The following is a 20,307-nucleotide window of genomic DNA, read 5'->3' as shown; positions in this document are numbered from 1 at the left end:
ACAGCTGCCCTTACTGGGGTGACAGGCTTGCAACCAACACCACTGTATATAATAATGGTGTAAAGCTGATTACTAGCGGTGACTTTATTATTGCCCTGGATGCAGGAGCACCGAGGGGCATAACACTACACTACTAACACTACACCACTTAGCGTTTATTTAGAAAGCACTTGCGCCCAATGCATCCCTATTTTGCACCGCGAGATGAATTAGAAACAAACAGGAAGATCCTGCTAGTTCCGGAATGACTTTAAGGAACTTGGAGATATATCCTCCATATTAGCTAAGGGCACGGCTATTGCTGGTATATTATGAATTGATGCATTAAGGGCAGGAGGAATAGCGCTCTGCCCTCACTTACAGCAGGGGTGGAAGTACTTGACTTTAGCTACAGCGGTGATTGGCTGTCCATTATGGCAATAAACATGAGCCAGCCCCCTGTAGGCTGGGAGGGAGGCGGGAGTTGTGACAGGAGGGCGGGGCGGTCATGCTGGGTTGCTCTCCCATGTTGCCTCCCTCTGCTTTCTCTCTGCCATGTTCCTTGTGCGCTTTTGTGTGCGACCTCTCAGCAGGTACCTGTCCTTCCCATGCCTGTATGGAACATATGCATACTCCATCCCATTGCCTCTGCCTTACCTGTTCCATTGACATAGTGTACGTTATACAGAGAGGCGATAACCCAATTACTATATAATTAGTGCAGGGGGGCAGGTAGTATGCATGTCCCTCCTGTGTTTGTGTGCTATACACAAGGACATTAGTCTGGAACCCTGCACGGCTGGGCACATTTGGGCTCTGCTTTTTACTTTTTTATATATATTTTTAGTGACCCTTTGGCTCCTGATCCTCTTTCCCATTCATCTGTGTGTTAGAATGTTATTCACATAACCATGTAAGCAAGATAAATACATGCTGTTCTCATACATGTATGTGCAGCTTCTGTTCATTCACATGTCTGTCTTTCATTGGGGTAACTATAGAGGAAGCAGACCCTGGGCTTGGGGTGGGGCGCCCCTGGCACCCTCATGTTACCCCACTACAGTATCTGTACAGGAAAAGATCTCCATACCTTAAGTCTGCTAAAAATTATTTAAACTTGACATTGACCCGAAAAGATTGTTTAGCTTCTGGATTTCTTGGCGCCCCGAGGCGCCCCCATTCGGCACCCCCCCCCCCCCCGCATGCTCCGGATGTTTCTATGTCTTTCTATGCAAGTTATATCTATACAGGTATCGGACCCCATATCCGGAAACCCATTATCCAGAAAGTTCCAAATTACAGAAAGGCCATTTCCCATAGACTCATTTTAACCAAATAATTCACATTTTTATAAAATGATTTCTTTTTTCTCTGTAATAATAAAACAGTACCTTGTGCTTGATCCCAGCTAAGATATAATTAATCCTTATTGGGGTCAAAACAATCCTATTGGGTTTATTACTGTTTAAATAATTTCTTTAGCAGACTTAAGGTAGGAGATCCGAATTACGGAAAGACCCCTTATCCAAAACACCCCAGGTCCCAAGCATTCTGGATAATGGGTCCCATATTTGTACCATCATTATAACCCTAATGTTCAATACTTAGATACATGCTAGGGTTCATGTATGTGCAGGGAGCAAAATGCAATTTCAAGTGCATTCACCATTTTTTTTTTTACACAATTTCACTGCTCCTACCACAATTGCATTGGATTCAGCAAAATGTCACAAACGATACAGTTGTGCCAAATATTGGTGCATAACTGATTGCGGCAAAAGTGTGGGGATCGACGCAACTGCACTTGCAGATGTTCATGAGTCCTGATGTCATAACTACCTTTATGTGTAGATGGAGTACATGGGTATTTGTGGGCCCTGGGCTGTTGGAGGATACGGGGAGTTGATAACTAAGACTAGTGGGAAGGCTGCTGGTAGAATTTCTTGGCAGGCATTATCCTATATTGATCCCTGACCAGCGAATAGGGTTGCCACCATGTCTGGAAATAAATACCGCTGTTCTATGGTAAGGAAACTGGCATGGCACCATTTGTTCTGCTCCAACATTCCCCTTACTATCAGAGCACTTAAAGAATAAATATTTAATTAGGGTTAGTGTCTTTTTAAATTATACTCATCACATAGCCAGTGATAAATAATATATGGTGCTAAAAATGGTTGTTGCCTTTAAAAACAACCCCTTTATTTATTTGATATTAATGTTGAATATGAGCAGTGGGTCACACCTTTGCCCCGATACAGGCGGTTGACAGCTGAGGAGTGGGGCTGCCTACCCACAATGGAGATTGGCTGGACTTCTGCAGGACAAATGGCTTTGTCCTGCTGGCTCTCCTAAACAGCCGAGAAAGTCAAATAGCTGGGTGGTACTAGTGAAGTTCTAGGGGAAATGTAATTAAAATAGCAAAGACAACTTTTAAAGGCATTTTTATATTTAGAGGTATATAATAATGTCAAAATATTTACGTTGTATATACCCTTTATGCAGACCAGCTTGCCTATTATTACAGCTTGCTTGCTTGACGTTTAAACCCTACATTTTTCTACCATGTATATAAGTTGGGCATATCTCCCCACCCACACTGCACCATTTACACTGCATATATCCCCTATGTTTTCCAGCACCATCAAAAACAAATTGCAGCTTTCACCCGGCACCCATTTTGCCTCTGACATATTCAGGGACATTTACATCTGCGAACAGCACATATGAGTTTTAAAGTTCATGCAATAAGAATGCAGGCTTACATAGGCAGAACTTACTTTGATTAAGAGTTCTGCTTAGATTGAGCACTGAACACTGTAATGGCTAATCTGAGCTCAAAATAGGGGGTTAGGAGAAAAGACATTTTTCTCCAGCAAAGTGCACAGCTAGAGCAGAGTTTCTATACCAGCAATACCAACTCTTCATTAGTTCCTAAACTGGAGAGTGTGTTTGGTAACCTGAGTTGAGAAGAACTGAGCATGCTCAGTTAGCCAAGAGCCAAAGTCACTTTCTGAAAGAGGGAACCGGGTGAGTTAGAGGAGGAGAAGGAATCCTAAGTGATTAAGGGGATGCCTCAACCTCACTATTATAATTACAACCGGAATGGCAGTTGTTTAAAGCTTTCAAAGAGACTGTTCACTGATGGGGTTTATATGTCCTTTAAAGCGATACTGACACTTAAACAAAACTTGTCATCCCCTGGATCCACCTTCCTAGAGATAACACTCCAGGAACACACTTTGTTTTGTTCAGAAAGGTGGGAGTGGCTTGTGGAACTGTCATTTTGTGCATGGAGACTCATGCTGTGCCCTTTTGCTATTTATTATCACAGGAAACAGAGTTATAAGGTCTTCATGAAAATGACACTGGGAGCAGAGTGCCACACAGCCTACAGGACCGCATCACTAAGCACAGCCACTAACAGAAACCTGCTGAGGTGGGACTTGTCTCCTGAGCGCATACAGAGCAGGTGTGAAGAGCTCATTGCTAAAGCTAAGCATGTTTATGATACAGTTGGGGCTCTCGAGCTGGAGAATATCACTTATGAGAATACTGTGAAGGCCTTGGCGGACCTTGAGCTGGACTATGCAGGTGAACAAAATGCCACACTAATAAGAGCACTGTAATCTTGATGCACATTATTGTTGCTTGGAATGTTGTTTGTGGCTGAGTGTATAAAACCCAAGTTAAGTTCTATAGATCAGGTACACTACCACCTGATATGTTTTACTTAACTGTTACCATCTTTATTACTTTATCTGAATCCACTATTTTAGGATTCGCCGAACAGAATTAGGATTCTGCCTTAGAAATGTTCAGTCGGTGGTGGAGTTAAAGAACTGGCAACTGTGCTAGAGAGGGCCTATTGCCTATAGCTATCAGTGAATTCTGCACATTTATATGATGTAAATATAACTATTTAAAAGGCTTATACAGTTGAGACTTTCTGGGAACCTACTCATGGCACAGTTTTTTAAGCTGACAGGCTGGGATCCTGAGTTTGATTGTGGCTTGGGCACATTCTGTAAGGAGTTTGTATGTGCTCCCCTTGTCTGCATGGGTTTCCTGGTACTCCAGTTTCCTCCCACATTGCCAAAACATACAGGCAGGTTAAATTGCTCCTGAAAACAATGGCCCTAGTGTGTGAATGTGATAGGAACCTTAGATTGTAAGCTTCACCCTGGCAGGGACTGATGAGAATAACCCTTGCATGTAATGCTTTACCTGCATATTTTGGATGAGTTATGACTTTAAATTACTTTCTTCCCCACTTTTCCCTTTTTGTTTGGCAGTACCTACCTACCTTAAAACCATTACTCACTTCTATAGAATTGTTCCAGTATAGTTGGTATGTTTTATAAACATTCCCTACCATTATAAACACAAAGATTTGTACTGAATCATCATCATAATTGCGCATTGTGCCATTTGTTGTTTTAACTTGAGTTCTCCTTTTGGCAGTGGAGCGGAGCATGTTAGATTTCCCCCAGAACGTCTCACCCAGCAAAGAAGTGCGAGCATCAAGCACTGAAGCAGACAAACGGCTATCTGAGTTTGATGTGGAGATGACTATGAGAGAAGATATATTCCGAAGAATTTTTCATTTTCATGTAAGCGTAGTCACATAATTTAAATCAGTGCTGTCCAACTGGCGGCCCGCGGGCCGCATGCGGCCCGCGACCCCCCTCTGTGTGGCCCCCCACCTGTCTGGCTGCTTTGATGGCTTGCTCTTGTGTAAACTCTAAATGGTATCAGTACTGTGATTAACTGCCCCCCCTGCATGGTTCTCACCTCAGATTCAGGCTGTAATCCCTCTGTATTGTTTAAATATGTAATCCCCTGTGTTGTTCACACCTTTTAATCTCTGCATTGTTCACCCCCTGCAGTGTTCACACCTCAGGCTCAGGCTGTAATCACCCACATTGTTCCCCTGTTCACACCTCAGGAGCAGTAGAAACCCACAAATAATCCCTGCACACTACAAAAAGACCATATACTGAGGTGGTACTTCAATTAAATTTTTTTTTAATATATAGTTATTGTGCAGACTGTAGGAGCAGTGCCAGCATTGTGTCACTGTAGGCTTTCCTGTGTGTGCCATACACACAGGCAGCATAGGGCAAGCAGAGTATGGCACACACAGGCAGGGTAGGGAAGGCAGAGTATGGCACACACAGGCAGGGTAGGGCAGGCAGAGTATGGCACACATAGACCAAGTATGGCACAAACCAGCCAAGAATGGCACACACAGTGAATGTATGGCACACAGGCAGGGTAGGGCAGGCAGGGTATGGCACACACAGGCAGGGTAGGGCAGGCAGAGTATGGCAGGTTTTTGCTGTACTACAACCATTAATATGGGTATGGTCATGTGATAACATGGGTGTGGTTTCAAGTGGGTGCGGTTTCAAAAAGGGGAGTGTTCAAAACTGGCTTCCATTATCGGCCCTCCACCATGTAGGTCGGAAAAATTCCGGCCCTCGGTACAACAGAAGTTGGACAGCACTGATTTAAATTAAGGCAGTTTGTTTAAACAGAAGGGTGGCTATTTTAGCATAAAATTGTAAAGCAAAAACAAATAACTCCTGCCCACTGAGTGCTACCTTCACACATTTGATGAGTTCCCTCACTAAACTGGGTTTAGTTCTTCAGTGACCCTGTGCCCTGCTCTGAGAACCCTTCCTACCATTTTCATTTCAGTTAAACACCTTTCCACAGGACAGCATTCCTTTGCAAAGTGAGCTCCAATACACAAGCTGGACTTATGGAACGGAATTCCTGACCTACAAATTGCCTTCAGAACACTCCAGGTTCTAGAATCTGAGAGCAAGATTCTTTAAACAGAGAAACCCTTTTCTGTTTAGCCTACATCTCCCACTATGGAGAATGTAAAGGGATTTTCACTTATTTCTTTGGTCACGCTCTCACGGTGCATACATGCATTTAAACAAAACAGGGAATGTTTGTCAAATATATTGATAATGGGCAAGTGAAGAGAATTTCTTGTATGCATGTATTTTGTGGTCACACCCTCATTGCACCCCACACTTAAAGGTTTCAGATTGTTTAATGGTGAGCTTTAATGGTGGTTGCTATAATTTATACAGAAGCAGTGGCCAGCTAGAAAGCAAGGAAGTTGCAAAACTTAGTCCCTGTGAAAAATGAATGAATAAAGTAATAGAATTCATAATGAATCAGATGTGTAGGACTGGCCAGACTGGGGATGACTTTGACATAGTTGGCCAGCTTGAATATATAGCAATATATGGACAAACAATCCCTGTTTTGTTTAATGGGGTGGGGGGCATTTATTGTGGCTTTATTCACAAAATGTCTTATTGCCCTTAATATATTGATATTGGGTGAGTGCAGAGGACCTCTTACCTTGACCCTACAAAGGTATGTTTGTATTTTGTGGTTATTCCCTCATTTCATCACCACTTAATGGTTTAAAATTGTTTAGTGATGAGCACAACGTCCCTATTTAGTCACATAAACTGTGCTCCATATGTGCACGATCAGCTAGATTGCTACATGTTTATTAAGTATTTATATTTTAGCAAACACATGATCTGAAACAACTGCATCCAGAGGTCAGAAGGTACTTAGAGAAGTCAGTACAGATGGGAAAGCGCAATGGGCTTCATCTTCCTGCAGAAGTCCAGAGTGTAAGTATAATATCTGTGATATGTGATAATGTCAGCCTTATGTTTAATTACCCCATTGATAATTACTGCTGGTAACCCTAGTAATAGTAACCTCACAGCTTTTAAATGGGATCAGATATAAACTTTCTAAAATAGGAGGTTATTTACTAATATGATTATAATAATTGGCCTGCCACGGTCATGTAAGTTGAGTGCTAACACACAGTGATGTCACATATTGGGGCCAGTTAGACCCTCAAATTAGTGAGAGTGACATTATTGCGGCAACCTGGTTATTCCATTGACATTGTTTTTAAACCCTCATGAGGCTAAACTTTTCTGCAGTTTAGAGGATATTTTGAGTCTTTTTTTTCTTTTGACCCTCAAGGAAATCAAATCTATAAAGAAAAAGATCAGTCAACTCAGCATCGACTTTAATAAAAATCTCAACGAGGAAACCACATATCTCATTTTTACCAAGGCGGAACTGGGTAATTATTATTTTCTTATCTTTTAAATGGCCAAAAGGAATTATCAAGTTTATTTACATAAGTTATAAAAAAAATCCACTTAGAAAGTGCCTATTTTTCTCACTCATATTGTCAATCATATATTCAAATTCAGAGTAAAAGGCTAATGTGTTATCCTGCTCCATTAGAAATACAAAGCTAAGGAAGTGGTCATCTGAAAAGACAAGTCCATCAAGTTTAACTTTACTGTGATATAAGCTTTTTAGCTGGTTCAAATAAAAGTTCACTTCCACATGTATAAAGAGCTGGTCTGTTGATTTATAATGTCATCTTATAATGTTATCTAATACTTTTGAAAAGTAATGATGTTACCTTGCAGGCAAATTTCCTCCAGACAAACAACTCCACCCTTGACAATCTTTCCTCATAATTTAATTGTTCAGTTCCTTTTACCAGTTTAATTGTATGTCTCTGCACTCTTTCCATCTGTAATAAATGTCTTAAGAGCGGGACCCAAAACTGCACTTTATACTCAAAGTGAGGCCTTAGCATACATCTATAAAGAGGCTAAATTATGCTTTCATCCCTCAAGGCAATGCCATCTTTTATGCAAGACAGTACATTATCTGCTTTAGTAGCCACTGAGTGAAACTGCATAGAGTTACACAGCTTGTTGTCCACACAAATCACCATATCCTGCTCAAATACGGATACCTCCAACACACTAGTATTTAGTGTGTAACTCGTAGTAGTATTAACAAAGTGCATAACCTCGCATTTATCAGCAATCTAATTTGTCAGTTTGCTGCCCAGTTCTCCAATTTAGTCAAACCTCTCTCTGCAGAGCGGCAACATCCTGCATGCAACTTATAGTTTTGCAGAAGTTAGTGTGGTCTCTAAAAAACATAGACAGCACCATTAATAGTTACGTTATTAGAACTGGGCTGGTTCCTCAACTGTGAAAACAGGAAATAGTAAGAATCTCTTATTTTCCCTGCTCTCATAAACTAGTTTACCTCCCTCTGATAATAAGGGTCCCACCCCTTCTAGCTTAATTTCTTTTTACTATTTACATTTTGTGAGTAAAGATCAAAGGAAAAGGTGAAAAATAATATTTTGCTTTAGTTTCTCCCCTGTAGGAAAGTGGTAATAAATAGAGAATATTTTCTCTGTTTAAAGAATGTTATTATTAGGTCATGGGACCTGGAGTGTTCTAAAAGAAACATGCAGGCCAGACACTCAATTCCATTAGTCCAGATTACATACTGAAACAGACTTTCCATTGGAAGGCTGCCCCATGGAAAGGTATTTAATATGATGAGAGTGTTAAAAAGGTCTTTCTGAGGAGGAAAAAACCAGAAAGTCTACCTGTCCATGGAAGGTACTCCCAGAGGGGCTGGGGATCTGTCTGCCACTGCAAGGAACAGAGGGAGTATTAATAACCCTAGTAAAGGCCCCTATGAAGATCTCTATATCATAAATGTACTAAAAAAAATAATTTAAATCCTAAATAAACCCAATAGGATTGTTATGCCACTTAGTTACCATGAAGTACAAGTCACTGTTTTCCTATTACAAAGTAAAAGGAAAACATTTTAAATAATTAGAATTATTCGCTTAAAAAGTATTCTATAAGAGATGGCCTTGCCATAATTTAGAGCTTTCTGTATAACGGGTTTCCAGATAAAGGATCCCATACACATATTATTCACTGTGTTCTCAGTTGTCCGTCACCAAAGATCTTCAATCTCCCAGCTCCTGGCTGGTTAATATAGTTGAAATCTGAAGATTTCCTTAACCACAGGAAACCTAAACAGACAATCTCCTCCTGCATATTTGTACTCAAAACCTATGACCTCAAATAGGACCACCATTCCTTAACTATATCTGGGCTACAGCAACTCATATTTGTCCCTTACCCATAATTCTTATGCTTATTACCATGAAGCACAGTGAGCAAGTCAGCCAGAACATTTCCCAGAGCAGTTCCGCAGCTCATTAAAGATATTTGGGCTGTTTTACCCTTTACTAACAGCAAAGCCAAATGGTCTAATGATGAATTTTAGTAGTAGAGTATTATATAGAAACTGTTGGGACTAATGCCTTGCTCTCTCTCCATTACTGTTATGTAGAAGGTCTTCCCAACGACTTTTTTGGCAGCCTAGAAAAAATAAATGGAGACAGCTTTAAAGTCACTCTCCAGTATCCCCATTATTTTCCTGTGCTAAAGAAGTGTTCAGTGCCTGAAACTAGAAGGAAAATGGAAAGCTCTTTCAACAGAAGGTGTATGGAAGTAAGTGCCTGTAATCCTGCTGTGTATGTGCTGCCTGTAAAATGTTTCTATGATCCTGGTATTAATGGCATTTTGTGACCACTGGATGGTCCGCAAGGATTTTCTTGAGGGTTTCTGCATGTGTTATGTCCAAAGTCAGCTTTCTCCTTATTTTTTCCCCTTCAGGAGAACTCAGCCATCCTTGAACAACTGATTACACTGAGGGCGAAACTGTCTGAGCTGCTGGGATACCAGACACATGCCGATTTTGTTCTCGAGTTGAACACTGCTAAGAACACTAGGAATGTATCAGCATTTCTAGGTTAGTTATTTGTTTATAATTGTACACAGTACAAAAACAAGGGTCTTTTTTTAGACAACAGGGCTGCTTTGCTGACATATTTCAGTGCTCTTAGGGTGAAGACACACAGAGCGACTAGAAACAGCTACTTTTTAACAGCTACTAAACTCCAGAAAATACCCTGCCATAGACAATACTGAGAATTGCCTCAGCTAAAACACACATAGAGACAATTATCAGTAAATGATCAGCATTGTCTATTTTAGTAGCCACAACAAGGAGCTGCTACTAGTAGCTTCATGTGTCTTCACCCTTACTCAGGTTTAAAATCAGTGAGTTAAACACACTGTGTTTTTGCTTTCAGATATTGAGACACTCATACTCTGATATGAGTGAGCTCCACTGACAAGTTTGCATGCAGGATTCCTTTTTATTGTGTGCATCATGTACTTTGAATAGTACAGGTATGGGACCTGTTATCCAGAATGCTTGGGACCTGGGGTTTTCTGGATAAGGTATCTTTCCGTAATTTGGATCTCCATACCATAAGTCTGCTAAAAATCATTTAAATATTGAATGAACCCAATTGGATTGTTTTGCATTTAATAAAGATTAATTATATCTTAGTTGGGATCAAGTACAAGGTACTGTTTTATTATTATAGAGAAAAAGGAAATCATTTTTAAAAATTAGAATTATTTGCTTATAGCCTTTCCATAATTCGGAACTTTCTGGATAACGGGTTTCCGGATAAGGGATCCTATACCTGTATAACATTGTGTATTCCATTTACTATGTGAAATCCCTTCACTCATTTGCACAATGCATTGTCCCCATTGGCACCAACACTGCCATTCATTCTGCATTGCCAGCCTGACACAATCTCCCACAATCAGCCTGTCAGTAGTCACTTCAAGGCAGCTCCTAAGATCCACCATTAGTAATAATGACCTGTCTGTTCCTAACCAGAACAACCTATGTTTATATAGGGTAGTGGCACGTTGTATATCTTTAGGCACCTGTGTACTTCTTATCCTTCTAGTCTATCATTTGAATTAACAAGTTGTATAGCTGCAATTTTATGACATTTGTAGCCGTAACTATTGCTTCTGGTAGCTGGGATATTAGCCTCAAAATTAAAATAATAAAACAATTTTACATCTCACACACTGTGACCCCTAAGGAAGAGGATGCAATGATGTAACATCATGTCATTATCATTGTAATTGCAGATAATTTGAAAACCAAATTAAAACCTCTAGGGGAAGAAGAGAAACAGTTAATATTGCAGCTGAAAAGCAAAGAATGTTCTGAACGAGGCCTGGAAATGGATAACAAGATCAATGCCTGGGATCTGCATTACTACCTCAATCGGATAGTAGAGACCAAATTTTCTGTGGACCACGAAAAGCTTAAGGAGTTCTTCCCAATGCAGACTGTTACAGAGAATCTGTTATATATTTACCAAGAGATACTAGGGCTGCGGTTTGAGCAAGTGGAAAATGCCCACGTGTGGCACGAGAGTGTCAGTCTTTATTCAGTTTTTGATAAAGAGAGTGAAGAAGAACTGGGGCAGTTCTATTTGGACCTTTATCCAAGGTAATGACTGTTCTCTTATGGAAGTAATAGTAATATTCTCTATGATCTTTAAGGTGAAGACACATGGAGCTACTTAGTAGCAGCTACTTGTTATGGCTAGTAAATGCCACAAAATACTAGACAATACTGAGAATTGGCTCTGCTAAAACATACGTAGAAACAACTATCAGGAAATGATCAGCATTGTCTTTTTTAGTAGCCGTGACAAGTAGGTGCTACTAGTTGCTCTGTGTGTCTTCACCCTTAGAATTCTTGTTCTACCAGAGGGTAAATTTGTTGTTTAGACAAATATTCAGGGTTTTCCCAGGCTCCAGTAATATTAGGAATCAGCTTCTAGCCTTCTAGCTCTCCCTGACATCAGATGACCTGGAATTGTCTATGGCCGTACATACCTCCAATTTGCTTTGAGATCTGCATCTTCCTCCCATTCTCAGAAGAGCAGATAACTTCACCTTAGTTATCCACCTGTGGATAATACCATATCATACACCAATCAGATGACCCAAAAACCTGCCTTTGTGTGGATGCGTCAAGATTATATTTACTATAAAAGTAACTTTTACTATGATGTAGATATATTGCTATTCTTTGCTAGATTTACAATTAACTGGAGGGCAGCAGAACTAAATGCCAAACTGTCCCACCTTCCCCCATTCTGTAAAGAAATTGACCAAAAGCACCTGTTCTTATTCAGCTGTATTATACGTTCCACACTCACATATATTATGAGCCAGCTGATATATGAATGTCAGTGTCACTGTAACCTCTTAGCTCTATTGTGGATTTGGCTGAGCAGCACTAACATTAAGAGGGAAAATGTATTAACACTGGAGACAAACATCATTGGATTTTGTTTTCTAACTTGCAGGTGACTATTTAAATCTAATTGCTGATTGCTTTCTATGGGCAACATCACCAGTGATATTTGTCTCCAATGTTAATAAATACACCCTATGCCACAATAAATTGGCCTTGTATAATACATGTTTCTCACTACAAAATAGCAAGGGAAAGAGCCACTATGCTGGGCCAGTTTTAAAAGTGACAAGAAACACTCAATGGAAATTTTAAAACCATCATGGCCGAAACAGTTTGCTTGCAGTATTATGGCTCATAGATTAAGTTGTGGAACGCCATTGTTTCACTCCTGAAGGAGTAGGAAGGAGCGCTCACCATAATTTAAAAAGGGCTCTTAGGGGGTTATGTAATAAAGGGCACTAAGTTTGCCCAAGAGCAGTAACCCATAGCAACCAATCAGCAGGTAGAATTTACTGGTCATCTGTTTAAAAGCAAACACCTTATTGGGGTCACTGCTCCGGGGCAAACTTACTGGTAGTTCCTTTTATTACATATGGCGGTATGTCTTATATTGATAGCCACAATTTGACAAGGTTCAACGTTCTTGGTTTAAGCACCACCATATAAATGCCTGTTGTGCCGTGCAAAGGTAGCAAGAAACTTTCATATGAATGGTACTGTACATATAAGAGAACAGTTGATAATGATTCCAAAGTTTATTTAAAGCAATGCATATTTTTAGCTCCCAACCCAAATTTAACCAAATTGCTGCATTTATGCCAAGAGAAAGATGAGCCCTGATTACTTACTTACCGAGCCTAATTAAGATCTATTACACACCACAGCACATCCCAAAATAGAGATAGTGGCTCTGTAACAAGAAGAAGCTTCGTAGCATATCCATGAGTCAATGTTAAAATTGAAAAATGATATTTACAGGATAAATGTCATGATCTGCAGTTTTCAGATCCTTTTTTTGGAAGATCCTATTATGAAACTTTCCCAGAACAGGATCAATATGGGATGTGTTTTAAAAGCAACTCTTTTTCTTTATCCTAACTAAGGATACACCGAACCCAGTTTTTTGGGTTCTGCCAAACCCCCGAATCCATCCCATGGGAATAATAATACAGGTATGGGATCCCTTATCCAGAAACCCGTTATCGAGAAAGTTCCAAATTACAGAAATTCCATCTCCCATAGACTCCATTTTAATCAAATAATTCAAATTTTTAAATATGATTTCCTTTTTCTTTGTAATTATAAAACAGTACCTTGTACTTGATCCTAAGATATCATTAATCCTTATTGGAGGCAAAACAATCCTATTGGGTTCATTTTTATCAGACTTAAGTTATAGAGATCCAAATTACAGAAAGACCCCTTATCCGGAAAACCCCAGGTCCTGAGCATTCTGGATAACAGGTCCCATACCTGTACTTGTCAGTACTGTGGTTCTTTAAGTGATAAAAGTTGTGTTGTTCTGTCACAATTCTCTTTTATTAGGATATTTACTTCTTTTAAATGACAATAAATAGAACAGAAATCCTATTTTCCCTTTTAAACTTAAATAAATATTGTATTACTGTATCTAGTTTCTAACAGCTTTAATTGTAAATTAATTGTACGTAGGTAATTGGTAGCATTTGGGGACTGATAATACTATGAGAATAGAGCATTTTTGCAAATTTATGTCATTCATCATTTTGGGGAACCCCAAACTGGTATCCCTGGATGTAGCCCCCCAAGTTATCATTGCTATGCAGTGTTTCCTTTTTTCTCTTTGTGTTTCCTTTTAGGGAAGGCAAATATGGCCACGCAGCGTGCTTTGGGCTACAGCCAGGCTGCCTTTGCCCCGATGGGAGCAGAATGTTGTCTGTAGCTGCGATGGTGGCAAACTTCACTAAGCCGACCACTGAGCGCCCCTCGCTGCTGGCACACGATGAAGTGAAGACTTATTTTCATGAGTTTGGCCATGTAATGCACCAGATATGTGCCCAGGTCAGAAGCAATGGTTTTTACTGCACCCACTATGGTTCCCCCCACTCCCCCCAATATTAAATCTAACACTGGTTACATGGATAGTTACTTGATTGAATACAGCCCAGTCACTGACTGAGGCAAGCAGCACAGGCAATCAGTATGTTGCCAGTTTGGGGCATAGTCTACATGCCAGGGCTAGAGATAATATGGCTACCACTAAATGCTAGTGGGTGTCTTGCTTCCATGTTGGAAAGCTTCAGTCTGAGTTCAGTTAGTGAATACGTTTTTTTACATTTCTTTATCATTATGTTCTACATGATCCTGGAATAGTGCAGACACCTGTCCCAGTTTGAGGGACAAATACAAACACGACAGAGGTAAAATAGCTTAATAAGCTAAGGCTGACTTTTCTCTCTGCCGTAGAGTCATACCAGTTTAGTGTCACTAGGAGGCGCACTTGGGTAACAAACAGACTGGGTCTTCCGCCACAATATTTACCTAAGCTTCAAGAAATGCATCTGTCTGTGTCATTTCGTTTGTAATGTTACATCTAAAGCTAGTGGCATAACTTCAATTTCCTGGGCCTACATGCAAAAAGCATTTTGGGGTGTTGCTCCAAGTCATGTTACCAAGTCTCCCTCTCTCCTGTGCCCAAGAGCAAATGGAACTGCCAGCATGGTTGCAGGCATAAGGGATGCAGAAATTTGCTTGCAGGATGCAGGTACTTTTTGGGCCCCCCAGCAGATAGATAGTTATACCACTGGCTAGCGGCTTTTTTAATATCCAAATAAATTTGTAATAAAATAGCAACTTAGCTGTAACGTACAGAACATGCATGGAGACCCAGAATAATTCCCACTCGGTAGCTGACTCATGTAAAGCAGCTTTCTTAATACATTATCCAGGGTCTTATTCAGGAAATGGATGTTCAAGAATTATTTTTTTATTTCATCTAGAACATTGCTTACACTATCACATTGTAGTTGGAATGGAATTCTGTCTGCCAATGTCTGTGTGTGACAGGTTAATAACTGACACAGAAAATGCAGAAGCTCCGCTCATCTAGAGCCCCTGTACAATCTGGTCATTTAGGACTGTAGCTGTGGGATAGCAGGTATAGTAGGGAGAGATGGTGCCTATAGTAGCAGTGGGGGGATAATAGCCTCTGGGAAGGCACTGGGGCTGTGGGATAGCAGGTATAGTAGGGAGAGATGGTGCCTATAGTAGCAGTGGGGGGATAATAGCCTCTGGGAAGGGACTGGGGCTGTGGGATAGCAGGTATAGTAGGGAGAGATGGTGCCTATAGTAGCAGTGGGGGGATATTAGCCTCTGGGAAGGGACTGTGGCTGTGGGATAGCAGGTTTAGTAGGGAGAGATGGTGCCTATAGTAGCAGTGGGATAATAGCCTCTGGGAAGGGACTGGGGCTGTGGGATAGCAGGTATAGTAAGGAGAGATGGTGCCTATAGTAGCAGTGGGATAATAGCCTCTGGGAAGGGACTGTGGCTGTGGGATAGTAGGTATAGTAGGGAGAGATGGTGCCTATAGTAGCAGTGGGGGGATAATAGCCTCTGGGAAGGGACTGGGGCTGTGGGATAGCAGGTATAGTACGGAGAGATGGTGCCTATAGTAGCAGTGGGGGGATAATAGCCTCTGGGAAGGGACTGGGGCTGTGGGATAACAGGTATAGTAGGGAGAGATGGTGCCTATAGTAGCAGTGGGATAATAGCCTCTGGGAAGGGTCTGCGGACTAGGGGATGACATATAAATGTATATTCAAATAGTGTTAATATCCCAGAGTAGTAAAGAGGTCAGTGTTACATACACAATTACAATATAACGAGAGATCACAGGTAAAACCCAGGTTAAAAACCTATTGTTCTGCCAGACTACAATTGTATAGTTATTGTTACTTTGTATCACTTACCTTACTATTTAGCTTCTACCCTCTTTACTTTACAGTCACTCATTCAAACTACTGCATGGTTGTTAGGGGTAAATTGGACCCAAGCTACCAGATAGCTGCTGAAATTCCAGGCCCTCCATAAATGTAATTTCGGGTCCCCCCTTAACGTGGGTGACGGCGGGTGTGGGTGCAGGCTGAACGGGGGTAGCATTTTAAGTCCATATATATATTTCTTTGGAAACATTGGTTAGCCATAACAGTTATGAACTCTCTATAACCCATAAACACTAACACAACAATCCCATTTGTTTGTCATTTAATATCGAGGCCTACGCCCATTTATTAATGTCTTATTCCAAAGCCTCATTATAAAATTCCACTGAGTAAATACCAGCAAAGAAATCAGATACTATATCAACTTTTATGTGGAAGGGAAATAGAATATCATTTGCTTTGGGTTTTGCTTGCGATGTTCCCAAATTACTGCTTGGAAAATTAATTTTATTCTGTCTCCAGTTGCTTAATATTTGTGGTTCCTATTGTATGCTGCATGTTTCCCCATAATGGTATCACTTTAAGAAGAGTGGAGGTCAGGTCTGAACTGGGATTTAAAATTTTCCCTGGCATTTCAAGTACACAGATGCCCAAAAAGCCCCCACCAGCCCAATAAATAGTCTATGGAACCTTACTGCAGCCCCTCTGGCATTTGCCAGAACCCACAGATTGCCAGTCTGGGCCTGATGGAGGTGGAACTATATAGGAGAACAGAGAGAACGAAAATGAGAGCTTTGACAATGCATCACCAAATATTCTGTATTTGGATAATACCTCGTTTTACTGCCTTCATTTTATATTCCCCAAGCCTCATTTTACCATCTTTCAGAATTTGTTGTTGTTTTTGTTTCTCCACATGGTGATTAAGCATTAAAGGAGAAGGAAAGTCATTTTGGCATTTTGCTGCCAATAGATTCTCCACATTAGTGCCCCCTAGAACAATATATTTATTCTGCAGAAACCATTACCATACCTGAGTAAAGAGCCCTAGAAGCTCCCTCAGTTTGTTTAAGACAGCAGCATCTATTTTATCTTATAGCTCAGATTACACATTCATAAGGGGTAGGGGGTGAGTTTTATGAATTCTTATGTGGGGGGGGGCAGGAGAGAGCTGCGCAGACTCTGGCCCTGGGCATGAAGAATTTTTCTGAGAGAGGAAGTCAGAAACTGGAACATCATGTTTACAAAAAAGGAGACAAGAAATCCTGTTTCTTTTAATAGAGGACTCAGTGCAGAGTTTCTGTGAGTGGTTATGGCTGTATTTACATAGACCTTACTGATAAGGCTTACTTAGTTGTTACCTTTCCTTCTCCTTTAAAGGGGTAGTTCACTTTCCCAAAAGTTAAGGTTTTTTTTATTAATAGAAGTTTTGAAATTTTGTTAGGAAGTGGCACAGAATGTAGGACTTGTACTGGCTGACAGTGTTCTGCAGCCTCCATGGGCTCCTCTCGCTTTAAAGGGCATATAAGGGGTATTTATTTACACCAGGGATATACTGGGGTGGAAGCTAAGTTTCTTGTAGCTCCATTGTTCCTGGACCCTCCAAAAGGAGTTGTTAATCTTTAAAGCGGTTGTTCACCTTTGAGTTAACTTTTAGCGTGATGTAAAGAGTAATAATTTGCAATTGGTCTTCATTTTTTTATTATTTGTAGTTTTTAAGTTATTTCACTTTTTTTGTTCAGAAGCTCTGTAGTTTGGTGTTTCAGCAGCTTTCTGGTTGCTGGGGTACAAATTACCTTAGCAACCAGGGAGCAGTTTGAATGAGAGGCAGGTAAATGAATAGGAGAGAGCCTGAATAGAAAAACAAGTTACAAAAAGTAACAAGAAAAATAAAACTGTATCCTCACCGAGGGGTGGTTTTGACCCCCATTTGAAAGCTGCAAAGAACTAGAAGAAAAAGGAAAGTAGATAAAAACTAAAAGAAGTAAATAATGAAGACCAGTTAAAAGTTACTTAGAATAAGCCATTCTATAACAAAAGGTGACCCACCCCTTAACTTAAAGGTAAACCACCCCACATTAGAAATGATTGGTATAAATGCAGCTCAGAAATCCCTGGTTTCATCAGGCAGTTTACATCCTTTATTCCTTGCGTTCTAATGTAAAGTTGCCAAGAGACTGTTCTGCTCAAGTTGTGGGTTTATTATAGACTGAATAGCTAAAATTAGCCTCAAAACCAACAGAGAACATATGTTTTTTTTCCTAATTAAATAAGTGTGACTGTGAAAGAATGTACACGGGCACCATTCATGCTATATTTAGCCACAAGCTTATATTGGGCTTCTGTGTAAACACAAAAGTGACCTATTTCAGTGTTGGGGGTGTAGGTTTTGAGTTACCAGCTTTAGACCCTAGCTTCTTTGTCTGCTGCGTGTTACACGTATGTAAAAATAGCACCCAGAATAAGGCATTTTGTATGAAGTGCCACCCCCCAAAAATCAGGTCCTGGGAATGAAATGTCAGAATCATAGTTCCCTCCAGTTACTTGTTACTTTGGAACTACAGGTCCCAGTGTATTTTATTACTTGACTGTATGTATTAGAATGCTGGGAGTTGCAGTTGGTATGTAAGATAGGCTTACCCGATCACTTGAAAATTCAGGGTGTAAGTCTGTATGTTCAGTATATATATGTGTTAAGTAATTTTAACATTTCTTATTTTTCTTCATTAAAAATCTACAGTATTTCAACCCCTTTAAAAATTCACATTTTCTACATATTTATTGCTACTACTTATGGCATTCCAGTAGCTCAACACCGGCCACACATCATAGACAGCAAAGTTCAGAACAAAAATAATAGGGGATCTAAACCAAAAACAATGACTTCATGAAGACTTCTTTCTGTGTGTTTACAGTTTACATAAATCTTCTAGTTTTAGGGTTTTGTGAAATTTTAGCCGTTTTAGGCTACTAATACCAGGCTTTTGGCTCAGCGGCTCTCTTTCAGAATAAGTGTGTGAGCAACCCAAGAGTTCACTGACTATGCAGTTTGTATGTGTGTTATTCAGTCAAAGAACTGCTTTTTGCACTGAAATCCATTTTTCAAAAACACAAACAGATTTTTTTATATTTAATTTTGAAATTTCACAGGGGGCTAGCCATATTCTTCATTTCCCAGGGTGCCACAGCCATGTGACCTGTGCTCTGATAAACTTCTCGCACTTTAATGCTGAGTTGGAAGTTGGAGCGATATCCCCTCCCAGCAGCCCACTGACACCTGGGCCAGGTGGCTCCCAGTAGGACTCCTCCAGTTACATGGGAGTAGGAGAAACAATAGGTTAGCTGAAAGCAGTTCTAATGTGTAGCGCTGGCTCCTTCTGAAAGCTCAGACTCAGGCACAATGCACTGAGATGGCGCCTACACACCAATATTACAGCTAAAAATACATTTGTTGGTTCAAGAATAATATTTTAAATGGTAGAGTGAATTATTTGCTATATAAACAGTGTAATTTAGAATGAAAAAGTATACCATAAAAATTATGACAGAATCCCTTTTAATGTCTGTGACACTATTATCATTCCTGATATGGAACCAACAAATTCCACAGCATGTTACAGCGATTGTACACCATTCCCATCAGTCCCTGACCCAGTGAGCTTACAGTCTAAGGTCCCTATCATATTCCCATCATTCCCTGCCCCAGTGAGCTTACAGTCTAAGGTCCCTATCACATTCCCATCAGTCCCTGCCCCAGTGGAGCTTACAGTATAAGGTCCCTATCACATCCCCATCAGTCCCTGCCCCAGTGGAGCTTACAATCTAAGGTCCCTATCACATTCCCATCAGTCCCTGCCCCAGTGGAGCTTACAGTATAAAGTCCCTATCACATTCCCATCAGTCCCTGCCCCAGTGAGCTTACAGTCTAAGGTCCCTATCATATTCCCATCAGTCCCTGCCCCAGTGGAGCTTACAATCTAAGGTCCCTATCACATTCCCATCAGTCCCTACCCCAGTGGAGCTTACAGTCTAAGGTCCCTATCATATTCCCATCAGTCCCTGCCCCAGTGGAGCTTACAATCTAAGGTCCCTATCACATTCCCATCAGTCCCTGCCCCAGTGGAGCTTACAGTCTAAGGTCCCTATCCTATTCCCATCAGTCCCTGCCCCAGTGGAGTTTACAATCTAAGGTCCCTATCACATTCCCATCAGTCCCTGCCGCAGTGGAGCTTACAATCTAAGGTCCCTATCACATTCCCATCAGTCCCTGCCCCAGTGGAGCTTACAATCTAAGGTCCCTATCACATTCCCATCAGTCCCTGCCCCAGCGGAGCTTACAATCTAAGGTCCCTATCAC

At 40.7% G+C, this 20,307-nt stretch overlaps 1 protein-coding gene across 1 annotated transcript in view; it reads left to right on the top strand.

Annotated features, from left to right (window-relative positions):
• The first annotated feature begins 452 nt into the window (after positions 1-452).
• Positions 453-20,307, top strand: part of nln (neurolysin (metallopeptidase M3 family)) — a 34,016-nt gene continuing 14,161 nt past the window's right edge. Inside the window, exons 1-9 of the mRNA XM_018090800.2 lie at positions 453-572; positions 3,314-3,573; positions 4,444-4,592; positions 6,543-6,650; positions 7,018-7,120; positions 9,232-9,392; positions 9,558-9,693; positions 10,905-11,271; positions 13,869-14,070. Coding sequence (XP_017946289.2) covers positions 535-572; positions 3,314-3,573; positions 4,444-4,592; positions 6,543-6,650; positions 7,018-7,120; positions 9,232-9,392; positions 9,558-9,693; positions 10,905-11,271; positions 13,869-14,070 — 1,524 coding nt within the window. The 5' untranslated portion in view covers positions 453-534. The remainder of the gene's footprint in view (positions 573-3,313; positions 3,574-4,443; positions 4,593-6,542; positions 6,651-7,017; positions 7,121-9,231; positions 9,393-9,557; positions 9,694-10,904; positions 11,272-13,868; positions 14,071-20,307) is intronic.

Source organism: Xenopus tropicalis, chromosome 1, assembly GCF_000004195.4.
Source record: "Xenopus tropicalis strain Nigerian chromosome 1, UCB_Xtro_10.0, whole genome shotgun sequence".
Taxonomy (NCBI): domain Eukaryota; kingdom Metazoa; phylum Chordata; class Amphibia; order Anura; family Pipidae; genus Xenopus; species Xenopus tropicalis.
This window is presented reverse-complemented; position numbering and strand designations above follow the sequence as displayed.